This window comes from Patagioenas fasciata, chromosome 3 (genome assembly GCF_037038585.1).
Source record: "Patagioenas fasciata isolate bPatFas1 chromosome 3, bPatFas1.hap1, whole genome shotgun sequence".
NCBI lineage: Eukaryota > Metazoa > Chordata > Aves > Columbiformes > Columbidae > Patagioenas > Patagioenas fasciata.
The window spans coordinates 34,148,985-34,171,152 of NC_092522.1; the positions used below are offsets into that span (position 1 = coordinate 34,148,985).

A 22,168-nucleotide genomic window follows, 5' to 3' on the forward strand; every position below is an offset into this window, starting at 1 on the left:
AGAAACTGTTTTATATTATTGCTATATAATGAAACTGCGAGGTGAACTGTTACCTAGAGCAGCCTAGGAGTAAGAGATGTAGTGTAAAAGGAGATGAAGAGAGGACACAATTTTGTGTTTGGCCTAACAACATGTCTTTTAGTCTCTTTCTTCCCAAACAGCCTGATTCAGTGACAGTTTTGTTGTTGTCCCCTCTGAGTGAAGGATATACTTCCCATAGTGTAGATGCGATTCTGTGATGAGCATCTTTTCTTTCATTGCTGCAGTCGATGCAGGCTCGCTCGATGGGAAATAGGGTGGGCACCTGGAAAAAGTGAGGCATAACTTGCAATCCCTGGAGCTCAGCAAAGTGTGGCACGGTTCCTATGGCTGCAGCAGCTCCAACACTCGGCAAAGGCTGCAACTCGCTCAGGTTAGGCAGATGTTCCACAAGCGCTTCTTTCTAGTGTTGCTTTCAGTAGTTGTGTTGCTTGTTTCTTCCTGTACATCCTGCCTCTACTCCTTCCTGGCACATACTGAGTCCCTATGCAGAGGAGATTTCAGTCTGTATTACTAAGTACAGTATCAGTGGAAACTTGGTCTGTCATTGGGTCTTGTTAAGGTATTTTGTTGCAATTAATAATAGTGAACATTTGAGTTCAACCTGTTTTTCGTATGTGTACGGTCTGAGGGACTGAGCTTGAATTTGAGGAAATGGGCATCAGCATGTTAATGTGTCTGTCGCTATTAGAGTGCTATGAATTCATACCTGTAAGAAAAGAAGGACTCTGAAGAAAAAGCTGGAATTAGATATTTCTGAATGGAAACATTTCTTAACTTGCTTTAGAGCAGCAACACATCTATTTTTGCTGTCATAATTATTTTGTTTTGGCTCAGCAAAGTTGCCAAAAAGAAAGTATCTTCTGTAAAGACTGCAAAATAATACTATGCTGTTTTTCTTTCATGTGAGTGGAGACACAGTTACTCATTCTAATGTCTCATTTTAGGGAACTTTAAATCCTCAGCAAGGTTTTGTTAGTGCAAATGCAACTATTTTTTACTATTCAGAACATCATGTTCAAGTAAACTGTAGAGCTTAAGTTATTTCTGGCATCCAGGGCATAGTTTGTGAACTGATATGACAGTATCTCATATAAATTTTCCATCTGGATGATCACAGTGCAGTAGAAGTTTCTTGCTGTGTTGTCAAACTAGAACCAACTGTTGTCACTGGCTGACCTTTGTTTTTAAGTACATGGGAACATTACTGAAACACTTCACATAACAGAGGAGAGCTGTTTCTGTGGTAGTGAATATCTCTATGTTGCCAAAGACTTCATTCATCTCCTCCTTTTGAATGGAGCACAGGGCTCCCTGTGCTCACCCACCACGAATTTTCTAAAAGTACAAATAAGCCAATTCCTCACCACTTAATCTCGCAGAATGTTCTGTAGGAGTCAGTGGCCTGGTCTAATGAACAAAAGGTAGAAAATCAACTAAAACAAGGCCAGAGAATGGTTTTTTGTGTGTTCTGACTTTTTAAAAATTACTGAATGCAAAATACTGTCTGCTGGTAGGTGCATCAGTGAATAATCTTATACTTTTATTTTCCCATTGTGCGGAATGATTGGGTCAGTTATAGAGTAAGGAAGTATGAAGAACATGTAAAGAAGTGCTCTGATGGGAACATTGATTATGAATGACTTATTGGTGAATGTAAGGGAGATGATAGCCAGCTAGAGACTGGAAAACTGTCAGCTCCAAAGCATGAGGAGATTATACTGAGACATTGGTAAAAGCCCTCTATTTAATGCTCATACTTTGTTTCCTGAGTTTCATTTGGTGATTCTTCTTCAGAAAAAATATTAGCTGCGAGCACCCGTCTTTTCACCCACCCTCCCTTTTTGCTTATGCAAAAATAACAATTTAAAAGCAGTAGAGAATATCTGGTAGCAAATGCTTCTGTAAAACATAGAGCATCATAAATGAAATATCTAGGCATTATGTGCAGAAGCTGGCCCTGCTGCAGCACAGTTTTCCAAAGCTCATTCTCACATTACAGGGAATGAGGTTTGAAAGCTTTTGGAGAATTCTGGTTTACTTCTTTCTTAATAAATGCACTAATGGTCACATTGTGCTCCTATTAGTCAAGTTAACTTACAATAGAACATATTGAATGTTTTAATAACTTTTTGTACCTTTCTGCATTGACTTCTTTACCTCTGTACTGCCAGCAACTCTGTTCATGGGCAAGTACCATTTTCAGCTGGAAGAAGGGGCAGGTTTTTCCAGTGCTCAATTCTGTAAAGCAAGACAACTCTCCTTTCACAGGCTGGTGCAACGACAAAAATTGCTCGTTGCATGGGGCTCTAGATACCCATGCTTTCTTTTCTTACAAAGATTTTAGCTTTATGGTGATTTTTCTAAGTGAAATTCTAATTCTGAAAATTGAAACAGTGAAATTTAAATATAAAATATGCTCACTCTGCCGTAGTGCCCATTTGATTCTGTCTGCCTGGGCCTCATATATGTGACTGGAAATCATATCTCAAAAAACTTCTTTGTCTGGGTAACTTTTATACAAGTAACTCATTGGTAAAGAAATTGTAGTTTCATCCTGGATCATAACTGATAGTTTAATAAATCCAAGAGAACAACTTCTTTCAGTCAGTTGATTGCATCCCTAGAAACAAAAAGTACTGATGCAATACATCATAACTGTGATATAAAGACTTGCTCACTCAGCTAATTACTTCTAGGTGTTTCGTTTCAGCAATAATGGATGATTTCTCAGAAAATGGTTGGCAGATGAGTGTTTTGTCCGATCATTTTCATTATCTTCCTTAACTGAGTTCCTTTTCCTTCTGATACAACTGCTGCTGGGCCAGCTGGCTGCATTCCCCAGTGTTCTCTATTAGTTGTAGCATCTGATGCATTCCCCTGTGTGCTCAAAGACATAAACTAGATACCCAGACAGCATGAGAAAATAGGAATTATAAAGACAAGAAAGGTTCCAGAACCAGCCTAGAGGCTGAGGAGACACCTAGGACATGTGCCATCTCTATCTAAGCTCCTTGGTAGAATATAAACAGGTTAAAAGTTGTTCTTAGAAGTTCTGAAGTGCCTTCAAAAAGTATATAGTTAGTTCTAATTGGAAGACAGTGTTTGTATTTTTTCCTGTAAGAATCAGAACAAAGGCATATTAATTGCTGCCTGCACATTGTAACATTTTCTGCATAATGACATTTTGCAGGCTTGATATAATTTTCTGCCATGTGCATCAGGCCACTAAATGAACGGTCTTTAAAATTATCTCACCAGAACAGTTCTTCTTTCCAAAAAACTCCGAAAGAAAATGAGATCAAAGAATTTCAAAAAAGGCGCTTTTCACAGCTTATCTGTCATCAACTGAAGGTATTAGGAAAATGGCCTGAGAAGCTTTTCCTACTTGATACCCCTTTTGAAGTGACTGGAACTACAAACCACACCATTTCTGTAGAGGATTCAAGTTGTGTTTCTGCCTTGTATGAGAGGAAGGGCACAAAGAGCGCCTTACACCAGCATGGAACACTTCTGGGATCCCCGTTCTCTGGGCTCGCTTGGGCTTTCAGGGAGCGGACAGGAATCAGGGTTGCCGACCCTTCTCTGAGCTTGCCGTGGAGCACCTGGCTACCAACACTGCACCTTTGGCAAGCTGAAAGATTTGCACCAACTCCCAGAAAAATCCAGTGACAATGGAACACATATCTCTCCAGGGTAATTTGGGGTAAAGATTTTCTCAAAGTCTTTTTGTTTCAGTTAGTTTCTAAGGTTAGGTGGCAGGGGATCAAGCTGATGAAATGGCAGTGCGTATAATTTGATCTGCGTCTCCCACAAATTCCACATATTACAGCATTAAAAATTTAATCCTGATCTAAACCCCATCTGAGCTAAGGAGAGTCTCACCACTAAGCCCTGTAGATACTCTGTCAGAACATTAGGTATTATATTACAGGTGTCACAGAAAACATTCACATAAAAAAAGGCGCAATATCCGTTAGTGACTGGGAAGAACAAAAACCCAAGATTGTAGTTCTTTTATAAAGTGGGGAGAAACTAAAAACACCAAACCAAAACAAAACAAAATGTCTAGTTAAGAAACTCAAGTAGAGCTAGAATTTTATGTCATTCTCGGTGAATAAAATGACAACTCTGTAGAGAGCAGGTTGTCAACTCTTCACCTGTTGTTTCTGTGCTACATTGAATTAGTCTAAACTTCATATGTTTTAAAAGCGGGGTTAATGAACCATACTTTTTTTTAATTTGCCCTACTACGAGCCTGATACACCAACTAATTCAGTGATTCATAAACTTGATCCAGATAGTAATCCAATGGAATTCATTATCTGAACAAACAGTAGAAAGACAATATTCAAACATCCAGGTATTTGTAAACTACACAGGGAAAATTTCTTGTCAGGGACTTAACTTTCATCTGTTATTCTGATGCGCATATGGTTGTTAGATTCTAGGGTGTAGATTTTCTTCATATCCATACTTTATTGTATTCCAATATTAATGGTGCAGATGAAGACCTGTACATTTCAAAAGTCAGTGGATCTTGCTGGCTGCAGTAAAGTTGCATTAGATTCTTTGAACAATGGAAAGAATCAGCTAAACTTTTCTAGTAGTGTTAGTGCTAAGGGGGTAACCAAACGGCACATTTTTTCACTACGAATATGCTGGCCATATTTTCCATGTTGAACAGCACTGTGGGATGTGTTAGGGGCATGAAAAACATGTTAAGAACCCCATTCTGTTCAGTATCAATTCATATTCCACAGGGAGGCAACATAAATCTCGCATGTTGAAGGCGACATACCAGGTCTGTTTTAAGGAGATTGGAGATCTCAGACAAACATCTTGCTTAATAACCCTTTTCCAGTGACTCACATTATATAGGAGTAAATGTTACAATGCAAGTCTTTACAGTAACACAGTCTAAAGGTTTTCAGAACCTCTGTACTGATTCTGAAAATACTGTTTGGAAACTAGTTTATTTGTAGCTTTTTCTGGCCCTTCACATGGTATGGTATGATAGGATAGAGAGAATTTTTCTGAGAATTATTCCAGTGTCTCAAAGAGGGCCAGCTATTCTTGAAACCATTTTCAAGACTTGAAAAGAGTTTCTTATCCCATAGGTGCTCAATTGACATCATGTCTGGGGTCTCTGCGAACAAAATAGAGATATTTTGTGATCAGTTTTCTGAAATCAAGGAAAGTCAATAACCAGATCTTTACAGAAGAAAGAAAGGTGGAAAGCACTGAAGTGTTTCTCTGAAGGTAGCGTATAACTTGCAGCACAGCCAGGAATTGATATTGCGAGTAAGGTAAGCACAAGAAGCAATGCAAATTATTTACAGCAGTGGAAAGACCCCTCCGTGGTATTTTCTATAAGTACTGAAACAGACTGCCAGTGGAGGCCAAGCTGGGCTTATCAGTGGTGATTTTTAAGAGCTGATCAGAGTAATTTCAGGAACTGATGCCATTTTCTGACCTGTGAGGCAGAATATGTTCAAGGAACACTCTTCAGTACCGCCTGTGAGGGGACTGAGAAGGCAATAGAGCATTTCTGGCACAGCAGGAGACCTCGTCGCAGTGGGGTGCAGTGGAACCCCCTTGCCCTCCAGCAGGTCAGGCTAGCAGAGACTCCTGCTTCCCAGGGCTTTGTGGGCCAGAGTCCACTCAGCAGCGCTGCTCATGTGCACGGTTCGATCGCTGGCTTGCAGTGCCCAGACACTGACTTTTGCAGCATTGCCAAGGTTAGTTCCCCTCAGCCTGGGTACAGCTGATCCTGCCAGTCAGCTGTGGATAAGGTAGATGACCTTGCAAGACTTCTTTATCCAGTTTGTTGTGTGGTTCTCTGGCTCTCTCTGGTCTGTGTTTTACCTTTGAGATTATTCCTCCTTTCAAGGGAAAAAAAAAGGATTTGGAATTGAATACCGGGCAAAGCTGAGCAAGAAGTCCCTAACTATAATAGTATTCATCAGCTTGAGAGAAATTTCAAGTGCCTGGTTGCCAAAAAATAAACCTTTAATACAAAATACGAATGCATGCATATTTTTTGTTAAGCGGAAGATGAAAATATCCCCAGTGGAATTTGAGATAGCAGTTCCTATGTACAGGGCATTTCTTCCAAGAAATATGGGATTCATAGAAATTGTTCCCTTCTTATTTGGAACTCCATGAAGGCACTGATACAAAACAGGAAAACCAACACAATTAGCCCGGAGTATAAACACTGAAATCAGAGATAGATAACATGTTGTAGTGTCCTGTTGAAGATTGTTACTGTAAACTTCAAAAAGGAATCAAATGAAGAGGAGAGAACTTTTTGTTGTTCTCTTCAGTGTTGTACCTGGTTTATCTTTTGTTTTCACAAACCAATCTTGTTAGTCTTCTGCTCAGGGTGTTGAAGGTTTGCATATAGTTTTGTGTACAGTGTGCCTGTGCAATTTCCATCAGAGGCAGGAAATGTTTATTCAAGTTCTGAGGGGTGGAACAGTTGCTGTAGTTTTAGGTAATTTTAAACAAACTATTGGAGCATCCTGTTTAAATAGAGTTAAGTAATCACAGTTTTGTATTAGCTGGAAAAGAATTCCATACATGCATGACATGAATAAAATATCATCTTACAGAGCATACCAAAGTTGTGATATATCTGACTTCTAATGCAATAAAAGTTATATCTTTGAGTTTTATTTTGCAACAAGTTTGGTGGCTAAACCTGTTCTGTTATACAACAGTACTCTACTAGAATATGAACCATATTGTATTTAAATTCACCTATAATTAATACACATATGAGTTTCCTTGATATCTTCAGTAGCCTCTGGAGAAATCTGATTTAAATACAACTTAATGAAACTGGGAGGAAAAAAGCGTATTCACATGAACTTAAATTAGGGAACTAGTGAGAATCAGGAAGAATTTATTCAAAGCCAATTGTATGAAAACATAAATGGAGGAAAAAATGGTGATTGGAGTAGGCTGGTAAGATTTATCAGTTGTGAATTTTACTTGAGGAGTCCATGTTTGATGCTTTTCCTGAATTCTCTGATTTTACGTGTTTTAATGGTTGAACTGGGAAGCAAAAACCCGTAGGGAAAAGATTTTTTCTCAGACTTGTAGCATGGATGCATGTCTCAGATTTGAAAGTGAGAGACAGATTGAATCATTTTTTTTTGGTTTGTAATATTTCAATAATGAGGTTGTCCTGAACTACATTTTGTGTCATCCAGCTGCTGGGACTCATTTGAAAGAGAAAAAAAAAAATAATTAAAAATTGTACTCTTTAGATTGCAGTGGTAATTGTACTTGGCCTTATGTCTATCAATGAATTGTCCTTAAGCTGCAATCTAGTGTTAATGATATCTTAACTGGAAAACAAACAAAAGACGGGCAGGTTAATGATGATAACAATTTTTACAAAAATCTTTTAAGGGCTGCACATTAATTGATGTAAACAATACATCAAAGTCTTTCCATGTCTAAGCTTCCATACAGGGTTTACGTAGAAACTTGTTCCTCAACAATGGTATTATTCCACGTGTAAACAACTAACAGACTGTATAGTGTCATCTGTTAAATCAAAACTGATTGGCAAGATTATCTGGTCTTACTAGCAGGAAGGTCTTGGTCATTAATCACACCTCCACAAAAAGGAGCTGGGTGGAGTCTGTAATGTCCTGAGAGCTTACTACTTTTGATATTTCTGGAAATCACCCTCTTTTCCCAATTAAAAACTTACACATTATTCCAAAAGAAACAAAAGGGAAACACTCTATCCAATAGCACTCATAACATCTAGAAACAAGCAAATATAAACTGGTAGGGCGTGCACATCGTATATAGGCTGATGTTTACAAAACATATATAAATTAAACTAAAAATCAGAGAATGGTTTTGAAGAGAGAAGGGTGTGGTAATAATCAGAATAAAGAGTAAAGGATTAGTTGGAAACATTTACTGTAGAGCTAAAGGGTGGCTATTTTGAATGTCAAGGAGGATGAAAAACAAAATTAGGGCACAGTTAAAAGAGTGGAATGAGAGAGAAGATGAAACAAGATTTCTAGTTTAAGTGACAAGTGTATTTCTCCAGATAGTAAAAGAGACAGAGACTAGAAGAGAGGTTGCCCTTAGAGTTCAGTTTTGAAAACATAACTCATGCAGGAGAGTATCTCAATTAGGAAAATCAAGGAGTGAGACTGGAATAATAGAGATGGCATGACCTGCATTGCAGTATAGTTGGTAAAGTCATACTCGGAAAATACTATGGAAATACAGAGTGAAGTTGAATGGTATTTGTCTTCTAGCCTATTTCATGCCCCTTTGCTTTTGAAATCTCTGCTCTCTACTGTTTTTCTTTCCATTTGTTAGTGTAAGTGTTCTCATTCAACCATACCTTTCAAGAAATTCAAGGAAAAGCAGGTGTGAATAAGGTCTAAAATAAACCCTGTAAAAGAATGTGATTACTTCAGAAAATGTATTAGTTTGTTTTGCAGTATTTTTTTTTTTTGTTTTATAGATGCCAAAAGAGGATTAATCTATAATGTCTTTGCTTGTGATTTTGCTGTTTATTTCAGTTTATATAATTAAAGAGTTCCCAGGACTGCTTGACATTTATTTTGGTCGTCAAAACATACTTCTCAAATGTTATGAAAACGGAGTCCAAAAACAATGCAGTCCAAACCAGACCCATTCCATTTTCTCTTGGACTATAGTCAATGGTAAAGTCATACCTTGTATCTCATTTTTAACTGAGGAAATACTGTGCTGTCCCTTAATGCATAGTTCTTTAGGGGGTTCACTTTATATTCTCTCACTTCAATATTTGAGTATATCATGGTGATAAATGTAGAGAGATGCATAGAATCAGGCATAATACAGTTATTTCACAATTGCTGTTTCATGATGAAAAATATCCCCTCTGCACTGAAGTCACAAAGGTCTGTGTGTGTGCTTACATTATGACAGAAAGGAAATAGAGCGTTAAGAACCTATATTTTTATCATTAACTTTTGATGAAAGGCAAGGAAAAAAATTTAAGTACCAAAAATCGAAATAATGTCTCTGTTGTTGTTCAGGTTATGGGAATGAGGAGAAAAATGGACTTATCAATCTCAGCTCACATTCATCATATATTTTCTTGTCTCTCGTGTCCTTTTTTCATGTAAATTTGAGTCCAAACTGATCATGTCAGAGAGTTGTTTTAAGAAAGTACTTTTCATGGGGACTGAGTATATTTCATGAAAAAAATGGGCATGTTGTGCATCTTATTGTTTATCCCGTGTTAGTGGGTGAGAATTAGTATTTTTTTCCTCTCAAAATCAAACCCTTTCCAAGACTCATTGTAAACAGAAAACAGAACTTTCAAACTATTTTTTTTTTTTTCCTATGAATTCTCATTAGGAATCTGAAATATGCACCCAGGAAATCTGGAAAAGTAACTTGAAATATCAGTATATAGCAGAAAAATGCAACAGCAGAGCAATTTCAGTCACTGAACTGTTAAATCTGGTTTTAGTAGGTATACTTTCAGAAAGGTAGTCAGCTAAGCTGCAGAATCTGCCAGGAGCACCCCTACACATTGAGAATGGGATGTGCATGAATGGGAAGATGTGGAAGAGGGCAGGAGAGGTAGTGCTCTGCAGCTCTGGGAACAGTGCTGCTGCTAAAGCTTTTGTTCAGGCTGTCTAATGACACAATATTCTGCTAAACAATGCAAGCTGAATTTTTGGTTGGCTAAACTGGGAAATGTCCTACAAAGGACTGAACCAAAATTAAAATTACTTGAAGTTTGAACTCAACACAATTTGTGATATTTAGAATCAGCAATTGGGCATTTGGTGAACATTGCAAAAAATGTGAGTTCTATTCAGATCAAACAAAGAATATATAATGTAAAAATGATACTATGTATATCCAGAAATGTTAGGAAATAACAATGATTAAACAACTGTGTAAACCACCCTTTGTGTGTGTGTGTTTGTGTACCACCACTGGCAGCTGGAACGTTGGCGGTATCACCATTTGGAGCAGCAGCTCCCAGCTCCATGGCAAGTTGAGGATCAGCATTTATTTGCAAGTCACAGTTGTGAGATACATCACAGTCACTTTGCACTTTGCATCAGCATCGTTTCATACTTGTGATATGGTTACTGAAAAAAGGTAGCAATGTTGGGAGTGAGTATGGCTGCGCAGGGGAATGTGAATTGTAGGTTCTTTTTCCTGCTTGTGCCCACTCACGTCCAGACTGTTGACTTTGGAAAGGTTAAAATAGCCATGTAAGAAGTTTCAACTTCAGCAAGTGTTAGGAGAAGTTACTTGAGCCAAACGTTAGTCAGACGCTCCCCAGCCTGCAGTCCAAATGGGTTTTGTATTTGAAACACTGAACTGTATCCATGTGAGAAGAGACACTTGTAGTGAAACTGCTCTTCAGAGTGGACGCTCAGTCTGTAGTGCAGTGATGAGGAGCCTAATGAAAGACGATGCCTGCATCATCTCCTTAGGGATGGTGTATCCTCTTGTGTTACATTACAGCACCAACGTAACTGTGGTTTTGACCGACTTCTTTATCACAAAACTGACTGCACTGGGTGTTACCCTTCAGCTCTAGCTTCTGAAATCATAATACCATCTGACAGCTATCAGATTTTCTTTTAAAAGCACGGCTGTAATTCTCATCAGTTCCAAAGAGAAATCAGGGAGATGGCACAAGGACCCATATTTTTGCCTAAAACGAGCAAAGATGATATTTCAAGCCTACAATAATATTGAGAGATCTGCACAATAATGTTGAATGTTTATTATCAGCACTATTAAGCATTGCAAAAAGAACAATGGCAGGGCTCTAAAACCGTGCTCTTTTGGGTGAATGATACAGCCAGAGGCTGTTCTGTTCTTTACTAGGTTTTCCTTGCTAGGGAATGGTAAGAAAAATGTTGGGAGGTGTACCGATGTTGTTAGCAGGGTTTTAGCAGTAATGACAGTCCACCTGAATTCGGTCCAGTCTGCCAGTTTCTGTGTTCCCAAAATACAGGGGGAAAGGCACAAGGTTTTTTTCTGCATCCTCTTTCCGTAATCAGTAAAATGTCAGCCAAACATTTCTAGCCTCCTCCAGGAAACATCCCTGATAAGTATAACATTTAGACACTTAATGAGCACGATTAATGCACATGCTTAAGCTTAAGGATATTTTTAAGTGCTGTGCTTTGAATCTGAGCCCTAGACTAGATTATTAAAGGCAAACAGCAAACATTTATGAATTTCTGGACTCATATATATAAACTATGTAATCTGCAGGCCTGGATTCTCTTGTGAGAGATTAATTAACTTCCATCTTCTGTTGGTTTTGCTCCTCCAAAGCAACGCTTCATCTTGTCTCCTTTTCTTCAACCCGACACACCAGACACGATGAGCTAGAGCCAAACTGCAGCTGAGCTGGAAGCTGGAGATCCGTTCTCCACACCACATGAGAACTGCCTTCACCTCTGTCTAAACTCTTGTTCATGTAGATATTGTACAGTAAGGAAATAAATAATGTACAAGTAGGCTTATAAATGCAAAGAGTTGATGATTTAGGCCTGTTAGTACAGGTTAGGGAAAACTATGAAACTTTACAAGAAACATTTACAAAAACAGTATCTAAGTTGTATCAAGTGAATGTGTGTCATTTCTTTGCTTGTGCCTTCCTCTGCATTGTCAGTTTAGATTGTAAATGTTTCAAGATGGCACACATACATTTAGTTTACTGGTGTTCTCTCACTATTTCACTGAGTGCTTAACTTTCGGTTATTTTTTCTGAAACATCAAAATGGGGTGATTGCTTAAGGATCTCCATTGCTGTTCTCAAGTAAGGTTCATTTCTCATTCTCCATCATGAAATAAGGCTTGAAAATTTGAACTTTTAAATAATAAACATCGGAAGAAAATAAACATCAGGAGAAAATAAACATAATTTGATATGTATTTTAATAATGTAATTATATGTCATTGTCTTATGAGAGTTTGAGGCAATTCAAAAAGTTGTATGTAAGTGGTTTTGATTCTTAGCACTGATTTTTACACCTTAGCAACTGTAATTCATTTTTACGTAATTTGGGAAAGATACTTTGCAGGCAAAGTAGCTGGTAAGAGTTAAGAGAAGAAATAAGGAGCCTGAAGTTTGCCCAGCAGCCCTTCAGTAGATGACAGAATTGACTTTATCACTTCATTGTTATGGCTAAATTTTAAAAGAAACAACATCATATATGTATGTTCGTTATTATATAAAATTTATTATAATTCCGTATGCATTTGGTGTGTGGAGATCTGTGTGTGTGTTGCTTATTACCAAATTTTGATTCTATTCCCTTTTTCTCATTTCTCACTTTGAGAATCATGTCTCATTTTCTTTAAGTTTGGGGGATTTCGATTGTCAGCTTTTCCTTTTTTTCAGAATTCTAGCTTTTGTTTCTTTCCTTTCTTGACGTAAATGCTGCAGTCGCTTCAAGCAGTCTTTTGTGTGACTAAAAGAAATTAGCTAAATAGCACTGTTTAATTCATTTCAGGACCGCCTCTTTTTCGTCATGGAATATGTAAATGGAGGAGACCTAATGTTTCAAATCCAGCGCTCACGCAAATTCGACGAACCTCGATCCCGCTTTTATGCAGCAGAGGTCACATCAGCACTCATGTTTCTTCACCAACATGGCGTCATCTACAGGTACTCGTCTTGATCAGAAATAAAGTGTTCTTGAGGCTCGGGGCTGGTTTTGGCTGAAATCCTCTGTCTCTTAGCAACCAGATTTAGATTAGTTGTTTGTTCCGATTTGCTTACCTAGAACTTTTTTTGGCTGTTTATCATTGAGAATGTTAACATTTGAATAGCCCCTGCAGCAGTCACCAGCTGTGTGTGCCAGTTCTGTATTATAGTCCAAATAAAGCGGGTCTGAAAAAGCTTGGCACGGTGCGACCCAGAGGTGACCTTTCTGCAGATCAGCGCAATCTCTTCACTTTCCTCCCTGTGCCATGAATTTCCTCTGGGTTTCTAACTCCCCACCGCTTCCTGAGTTTGTTTGTCCTACTTGTCTCCACTCCAATATAATCGCAATGGTCGTTTGCAGTCCTTTGCTTTTGCCCCTTCCTCTTGACTGTTTGGGTGAAGGCTCAGTCACCAGCAGGAAGGGGCTCTTTGCAGACAATTTCAATGTGCTTGCAACTGCCCCACATCTACTTGAACCTCTGACCCCCACCCCAGATCTCTGATCTTTAGCACCCATGCACACACACAAAAATGCATGTAGTTGCATTATGGTGAAGAACAGGTGTAGGGATAAACTACAATATTAAAAGGAATCACTTTGAAAATTTTCACCGTGATGTCAATGTGTTTAGTAAGCCTTTTATCTCATCATTTCACCCTTCCTCTCTCTTTTTATTTGTTTTTAGCAGCCTGTCATTGGTTCTGATAAATTCAGACTTTCACAAGCAGATTGCTTTACCAGCTTTGTGATACAGGTCTGCCCTGTCTACAAAAAATTCTGAGTTCTGTGACTCTAATTGCATTTTGATATTCTCTTGAGAGTCTCACCCTCTTTCAGGTTATCAGTTTTGATTTGGGGTAGTCATCTCAGGGACAGGCAGTCTCATATTTCAAGATGACGATGTGGAATTTGTCACGTGCCTGGATTAATATTAAAGTTGTTCTCAAGAGTACTAGAAATTGAAAGAAGTGAATTGTAAATGTCTAGTAACCAGGACTGAGTGGTAACTTCCACCAGAGGCCATTGGCTTTCCCACCAACTGGAAACCAAAGGGAAACTTCTCAGAGAAGTCTCCTCTCCAGAGACAGCAGAAACAGCAGGACATTGCATATTCTAAGGAAAACAAATCTCTGAAAGTGGCCTTTCAGTCAAACTTCTTTTGCTAGCTGCAGCCCTTCATCTCCATCTTTCATGAACACTGGTATGATGTTTGTATACTGGATTGGTCTTTCAGACCTACCACTTTGCGTGGGTTTGTTTTCAAGTGCTGAAGATCCAACATGTTCCTTACCTTTGCTGCCCATATCACATTTCCTGTTGGTTGTCTGCATTAATTTCCAAAGCTGTGTATTTGTACATTTACATACTAAGAATGTGGCAACTTCAGAATTTATAAGTATCTATCATAAGGGAAGCAGACGAGATTGGTACTTCAAAAAATGAAGGACTTTTAGGATTTGTTTCCATTAAAATACTTGAGCTAATTTCCTCTTCCTGAAAACTGGAGTTTAGACACTTCATAATTAGCAGTCAGTTTAGTGATTTCTGTGAACCAGCAAAAAAGAATTGGTAAAATTACTTTCCCCCTTCTTTATATGAGTGTGCATTCATTCTCCATCTCCCCTCCCTGTTCCCATCCTTCAGCACACACCCCTTTTTGTCTCCTCTTTTCTCTTGTCTTATACGTAGCTTCTACTGTGTGTTGAGTCCTAGCTGCATTGAATCATTTCGTGTGCCTGCGTTCTTTCTGTGACTTTTTATCATCAAAATGTTTCAGTCCAAAGAGAAATGGCATTCCAATGAGACAATGCTTTGTAATTTAAAATTTGCAAGATAATTCGCAACTTCTGATTCACACTATGCTGACATGTCTTTGGCACACTACAGTAAAACACTATAATTGTAAATGGCATGTTACATTGGGTGTATTATCAGAAGAGACAAAAGAAGAGAAATAACATGAGTTGTAGGATAAAAGCAGAAACTGAAAAAAAGCAACAGGAAGAACATTAGGAACAGATGTAGTTGTGACACAGGCTTTTGGATCTGGGTGTAGTTATGTCTGTAAGAATAACTTATTTTGCTCAACTGGGGAATAATAGGAGCTTCAATAGTTCATAAAATTAATATCCCAGTTACTCTAGAAAGTACAAGTAGAAGGAAGAAGTTAAAGATTACCTTAAAAGAATTAATCATAAGAAAATGTCATAGTTCATTCATGGAGTGCCAGGCCCTGGGAGAATGCGTTAGTTGATGTCACACGTAAGTTAGAATATTTGTCTTGCACGGTACAGTTTCAGCCCGATTATTTAGTACCTCTCTGCATCTTTTATTACAATGTTAAAAACGCATTGGGCTCAAGTCACTCCTTTACGTCTCCAAACCTCTTATTAACTGGCAAACAAGGAAAGGGGGGTGGGGGGGAAGGGAGAAAACCTATGGTCCTGAATAACTACTAGTCATAACTACCTAACATGCCGTCAGATATTTTAATAAAGAATACTTGTCTTCTGTGTAATTATATCTCTAGGAAAAACACTGTGGTGTGAAATTAATGGTTATTCTCCAAAGTGGGGAATGCTGCTTGTGTGGGCAACACTTCAAGGAAAGTGGGGAATATATAAATAAACTAAGATGGAAATGCAGGTTTCAAAATAGCTGCTATACCTTCTGATCTTTTTTCAGCCGTGTATGTGGAAGTGTTGGTTTGGAGCTAAACATAGTTGTATTTTTGGAAGTAAATAACTAGTTTTAGCTCATGCTTTGGCTTGTTGGTTAGATTTTTAGAAAGTGCTATGATGATACTAAATGATCATCTTTTATAATAACTAGTTTATCCTTATTTCCCCTGAAGTTCAAAGAGAAACCTAGCTCCCTGTTTGGCAATAGAAATTATTCTCAAAATTCACATCTTTGCAACTGGCCCAGCAGTTGTTCCCAGACTTGTCCAATTGTCTATATGCTCGCTGGAATTACATACCTTCCTTTTGTTTGTTGAGTTTCTGTTTGAAACAAAGATGAACCTCACAATTTTTATATGTAAAGATGCCGATGTTACTAAATGCATAAACTTTAGGATAATTTTCAGCATGGCATTTTTAAGTATAACGTTGTTGTTGTGTCAAAAACACTTCAACAACTTAGTGAAAATATTTGCATTATCCCTGCCACCTTCCCTCTCATCTGGCATTCAGCTATTCAGGCACTTGTCAAGCTGAGGCCTGATAATACAAGTAGAGTCAATCAGACACTAGAGAAGTTTCAATCGCAGTTTCTGGCAGTCGTTGTTTGTGTTATGCAATTGCATCACTTTGAAAAAATGTGCCCAAGCTTCAGGAATTAAGGGCTAGACTGTGAATCGTGTTTTGCCTGTGAGCTTGAACTGGACTTCAAACTCAGTGGTGAAAGGTTGTGGACTATGTTCACTGTCACCTGTCCCTGGAGTCTGGTATATTTAAAGTCCATCATCATCAGCTTAATAGATATTCTCATGTAGGGCAGATGCAACAAATAGGGTGTTAAGAAGCTGCCAGTTCTGTGCTCCCCTCTTGTACTGAGTTTCAACATTCCTGTGCGCTTTCCACAGATATATGTAAATGTTATATGTTCTTAATTCACCGGTAGCTGTTGGGCTGAGGATAGGAGTACCCGGGTGGGTGTCTCTGGCTCTTATTGTGGAAGTTCAAGTGAGGTGACACAAGTGGCTCGCTCTGGCCTGAAATACATACAAAGAACTGTTGCTCCCCCAGGCAGGGACATCAGCACTGGAATGGAGTAACACTTCATTAACATAAATGCCAGTGTCCCCAGTTCATATTTGATTTAGGGAATAACTGTGTGACCTACAAACCTTGTTACAGTGAAGACCCGAAGGGACAGTAGTTGCATGTCGTCTGATCTCTGGTGTGCTCCAGACCATTCAAGTGATTAAAAGGATTGCTCTGAAAGACAAGATAAGGAAACTGAATGTACACAATTTTGGTTCACCTGAGAGGATAAAAAAAGTCTTAACCTGCTTTGAGTTAACTCATTCTTTTGGTTTTGAATGTGAGGTTTGTGAGATGTTGCCTTCAAATCGTACAGCACATGGTCACAGGGGAGTCCTCATTCGTAGCTGTGGTTATCATGTTCCTCAGCCATATGAAGTAATAATGCAGCCTGTAACTTGCTGCAGCTTTCTGAGGCTCTGTGCACTCTGTAATTAGAAAGTTGGTTGTGATGAAGGATATATTAACACTGAATTGAGGAGAATGTGAATATAAATATGCTGATGCCAATCCCTGAATACCTCCGGGCTCTTTCCGTCCACAAATACCCTAAAAACTTGTTTGAACAGTAACTGAATTTTTCCTTGGATTATCAGTTTTCCCAGCATTCCCATTTATCAAGGTAACACACAGCAGTGTTTCAGAAAAAAGAACTACCTAAAATTAAAAACACTTTCATTAGTGTGTTTTTATGTGAAATAAGACTATTTAGAAAGTCTGACTTCACTGGTGGTTGTATGATTCAGTGCAACCTTGGCGGAGTAGCGAGGAGTTATATTTACACTGATTAAAATGTTGCATGGTCAGTGGTTAACATGTTAAAAGTCGTAACTCTCCCAAGTTTCCTTACTGTGTTATTTCTGAATGGCAGAAGCCAAATAAAATTCCCCTCCTCATCTCTTTTTTTTTTTTGGCTTTTTAAAATACAAAGCTAGACATGGAGCATTTTTGGTTTAAATTTGGTTTTAAGTATGTAAAGATCATCTTATTGCAACTCTAAACAGTTGAAGGTTAAATTGCTGCCCGAGCTGTGGTTCTTGAGGGAGGGCAAGAGAGACCTTCTACCCTCAGACATCATATTCAGACCTAAGCATGGGAATTTGCTGAACTCAAGCCCTTCCCCACATAAACTGCCTGTTGCAGGAGTCTGCTACGGAGAAGTTACAGTTTGCTTCTGTGAGCAACAAGCTATTTCCATCACCTGCAGTAGAAGCAGTGAGCAAGGAGGGAACTGTGCTGCTGGGTCCATGTCTGAGTCCCCATGTCTCTAGAGACGGCTGTCCAAGCCACACTGCCGACTGGCGCTCCCTGCCCGGGTCTGCATCCTGGGCCACATCCATGCTCTGTTCTGCCTGCTCTAGTTTCCAAATCTAAGCATGAGCTCCGACGGGATTTTAGTCAGTGGCCTCCTGCCCTCTTTTCACTTTTTCTTGCTGGATCTAGGCAGGCCGGCAGTCATGAAACCCATAAATAAGCAGGATATCTTCCCCGCAGGAAAAGGCAGTGGTGGGCCGGGGTGGAGAGGAGCGGGGCTGAGGGAGATGAGAAGCAGGAAGAAGGGTTGGTTCCCAGGCTTCTGGCATTCAAACCGAGGGAGTCCACCCTGCCATCTGCCCAGCTTATGTATTGTGCTAAAGGCTGCTGTTGCATAGGAGAGCCTTTGACAAGGTTTCCAGCTGTGGAAGGATGAGTAAAGGCTGTGGGAATAGGATATAAACCATGCGGTCTTGCCAACAGAGGAATGCTTTCTAAATTTCGCCTGGGTTTGGAACATAAGTCCTCAGTTGGCTCTTGCATGGGAGTTGGGTATGCGGAGGAGCACTGCCGGGCAGTTAATATTTAGAAGGATAGAGCAGCACCATTGACCTCATGTGGGGTATGACAAGGTACGTCTAGGGGGAGTTCCCGGTAGTGAGGTCAGCATTGTTTTTTTGCTGCGTGTTTATTTGGTGCAAGATTTTCTTGTTTAATGACCATTTGTATAGTGCAGTATTGTGTAAATAAAGCTATGACCTTTACCTTCTGATAACAGTATAGGAGTGAGTTAATGTTAAATGAGAGAGGGCAGGGAGTGGGAATCTGCCAGGGTTAATGCCAAGTTTACATTCCTGCGAGGGCAGCCATGTTCCGGTACGCGCAGTAGAAAGGGCAACAGTGCTTCTCCACAGATAATAGTAGCGATATGTTACAGAACATATTTGTATTTATTTCTGGGTGAATGTCACTGATTTTAGATTATTGATGTTTGTGCTTTTATTTTATAACAGGAAGAAATGTGTGTTATCCTTCTGCATTTGATAAGAAGATTTTAGCTGAGAGAAACATACACAAAATTAAAATCCCCCAGAGCTGCAGCACATGTAAAACTGAAATGTACTGACACAAGACAATCCCTGTCGTTTTTCTAAAATGCCGAGACACAGCTTTGTTTCTACAGAAACGTGTACACCAGTTCCAAACAAAATCATTATCTTCAAACATTTTCTGACAGAACAGAATGTTATGTGTTTCACAGTGTGTTAAAACTCTGATGGCGCTTTGTAGATGTAATTCTGCTGCTAACAGACAAAAGTTAGGACTGAATCTTGCTGTGCCCTTCAGCCATGTTTGTCTTCCAACAATGGAAAATGTTTCTATAACCCAGTTGCAGTGGTGTTGAAACTATGTCACATTATGGGTGAGGCTTTGCCTTTTTGCATGCTATTGAGTGCATCTGCCAAAGTTTCCTAATAATACAAAGAAGTGCCCAGCAGACGTGGTTCAGGGGTGATAGGCATTTCACAGAGATTTTGTTGTGCTCTTGAGATGCAACAGAGAAGTTGGACAGTAATGCAAAACAATAGATGAAAACATGTAAGGAACTCTAGTTAGTGTTTTTAAAATAATGATACTCATAATACTAAACAACCTTAAAAGAAAATTTGCATGATGTACTTTGGTAAAGACATTTGCATGCAAGTTTCTTCCATCTTTTGGCCAGAACCTTGCTATTTTTGGCTCAAGGTTTGCATTTATTCTGTTTGCCTCCTCTCACCACCCTTCACTTTACCCAACTCGTTGTTATAAAAGGGCTTATCACTTAGATGCTGCTCCAGCAAACATTGCTGCATGAAGATCAGTGTAGTCATAGGCTGATTTTGATTCAATGAGATTATTCATATGCATGATGTGTGCAGCTTCTGGATGATTCGGGACCTTGTTTTGACTTTTCAGATTGAAAATGTGTTTATTTCAAAATACAAAATCATAATATTTGAGAATGTACTGCTATAAAACCCCATGTTGTTTTGCTTACCGTTGCAAAAGGCTGTGGAAAAATGAAAATTCACCCGATCTGAAAGCCAACATAACTGAGTTACCACTGAAACTTTTGAAAACTTTCAAAATGTCTGTTTAGCTGACAGCTTGTACTCAGATGTAAGAAAACAGAAATAATGTTGTTCACCAGGAGGTTAACTAAAATGGCCTAATGAACTAAAATGGAGAAAATACAGCCAGTAAGAACCCCAGCATTCTGGGGAGTGCATCGAAGTCTCTGCTGCTACCAGAATAAACAGTGGGAGGATTACATCAGAAAGACCTTGGACAGACTAGGTGCAGCCTAACCAGGGGAATCTGAAAGTGGAACAAAAGGGATCAGGTGGCTGTGACTGTGCTGCAAATGAGCAGAAAGGTGAGGAGTAACAAGGCCAGAGTGGTAACGATTCACTCAGCTTACCTTCTTGTGTCGGAAATGCTGCCTGCCCCGCTCCTTGGCTGCCAGACTTTCAGAGAGTCCAAACAAGGAGTTGCCCAGAGCAGCAGAATGTGGCAGAAATACAATGTCTTCATCATTTCAGCAGCACTGGGTACATGTGGAGGAGGCAGATGTGGAGCGGGGCTAAGCAGGAATGGCAGAGAGGCCAAGGCCAGCTTTTACTGAGGATGGGAGTTTGCGTGGTTTCTGCACTGTGATACACCCAGGGGTGAATGGCACCAGGGCGAGACACCCTCCTACCGCCACTAAATTAAATTTTGACCGTCCGAGACCACGTATGTTGGGATTGTAATATATCGGATTAAAAAAAAATTCCTGCGGCAACATCCAGTTTATGAGGAGAAGCACAAGCAGCACTTCTCGCAATGTAAACACCAGATGGGTCTTCACTTCTTGTCTCCTGCTTGTAGAATTTGTTTCCAGTAGTTAGTCTTGCAAAACAACAGAGAGAGAAAAAAAAAAAATAAAGGGGAGAGACCAGAAATAATGCCAATACTTATAAAGATACACTTTTTCCTGCAGACTTTGATTTCTTTCTGCTGATGTATGAAAGTCACAGAAAATAACATTATTCGAAGCATATCAAATGCAGATAGTACATGCAGTTGTGTTTGGTTTTTTAATGTAGATTCGACAGTGGCAGCTGTAAAAGTATTTTTCAGAAAGCATTCCAATCTCAGGGCATGTGATTGCTCTGTCAAGGGGAGGGAAGGATGGGGTGGCTTTAACAGTAAATAGCCAATATACCAGCTGGTACATGTGCACCTTGGTGTGAAACTGAATAACATAGAAGCAGTGCCCCCCCAAAAAAAAAGCCAAAAGACAACTAGGTCCCTAATAACCTGAACTGAGGAACATCTTGGGTTCGAAATGTGGAATATTGAGGGTAAAATTAAGTAGTAAGAAATAAACATCATAGCACTTCAGTAGGTATTTACTTGATTTATTATAGTGTTTCCAAGGGAGATCCTATGGTCTATTAACACACATTGAAAAAGATGCCTAAATATATTCTAACACAAATAATGAGTCAGATGGATTGCTATGGTCAATTGAGTGGGTAATGGATATTTAAAAGCTTCCAAACATCAATAAATCTGAAACAGCTCTAAAGGAGTACTTGTATAACAAAAATAATATGCACTTAAGAAATTGCCTGAGTACATACTCGCCTAAACTTAACTACCAGTAAGAGGACAGCAAGTGTCTATGGTACTGTATACTGAGGGCATAAAAAGGCATACCAAATGTGTGGCAGCTCATTTATTGATCACTTGTAATAGGTCCAAAGGGGCCAGTGCAGTTTATTATGCCACATAACCACGACAGAGAGGCCCTGAGTCTCGTTTATGCAAAAGCCTTTAAATACCTGATAGCAGAAAATTATGCTAAGATTGTGAAGGGGGAAGGCAACCTCTGCAGCGTCCCCCTTGGCAGGAGGCTGAAGGCAGTCCTTTGCAAGCTGGTTGAAGCTGCCTCTGCCAAAACCCTCTGAGCTGGTTTCCACAGATAATGAGGGAGAAATGCCCATAGCAGAGGTGGAAAACCCTTTGGATAGCACTGGGGGTTAGGCAGGCTCTCTTTTCACCTTTGGAAAATTCATGAAAGGAAAAAGAGGGGATCTTCTGTCAACCTTCTGAAATTGGAGTGTTTGCACACACAGTAGAACAAAGTTCTGGTTTTCTGTGGGTGACCCAAGAGGAAAATGATTTAGCTAAGATTTTTAAAACATCTGCAGGTTGGGTAGAAGTTGTTCTGTCCATGAGCAAAAGGGTCAGAGGAAATTTTGAAAGAGCATCCTGGAAATTCTCTGTGTAGTAATAACAACAACAACAGATTAACTGATATTAGTGAGTTACAACTTATAAAGCCATAGATAA

General features: G+C 39.3%; 1 protein-coding gene across 1 annotated transcript in view; it reads left to right on the forward strand.

Moving 5' to 3' along the window:
- The window catches only part of PRKCE (protein kinase C epsilon), a 296,138-nt gene that overhangs the window by 230,669 nt on the left and 43,301 nt on the right, over positions 1 to 22,168 (forward strand). Inside the window, exon 11 of the mRNA XM_065833837.2 lies at positions 12,570 to 12,724. Coding sequence (XP_065689909.1) covers positions 12,570 to 12,724 — 155 coding nt within the window. The remainder of the gene's footprint in view (positions 1 to 12,569; positions 12,725 to 22,168) is intronic.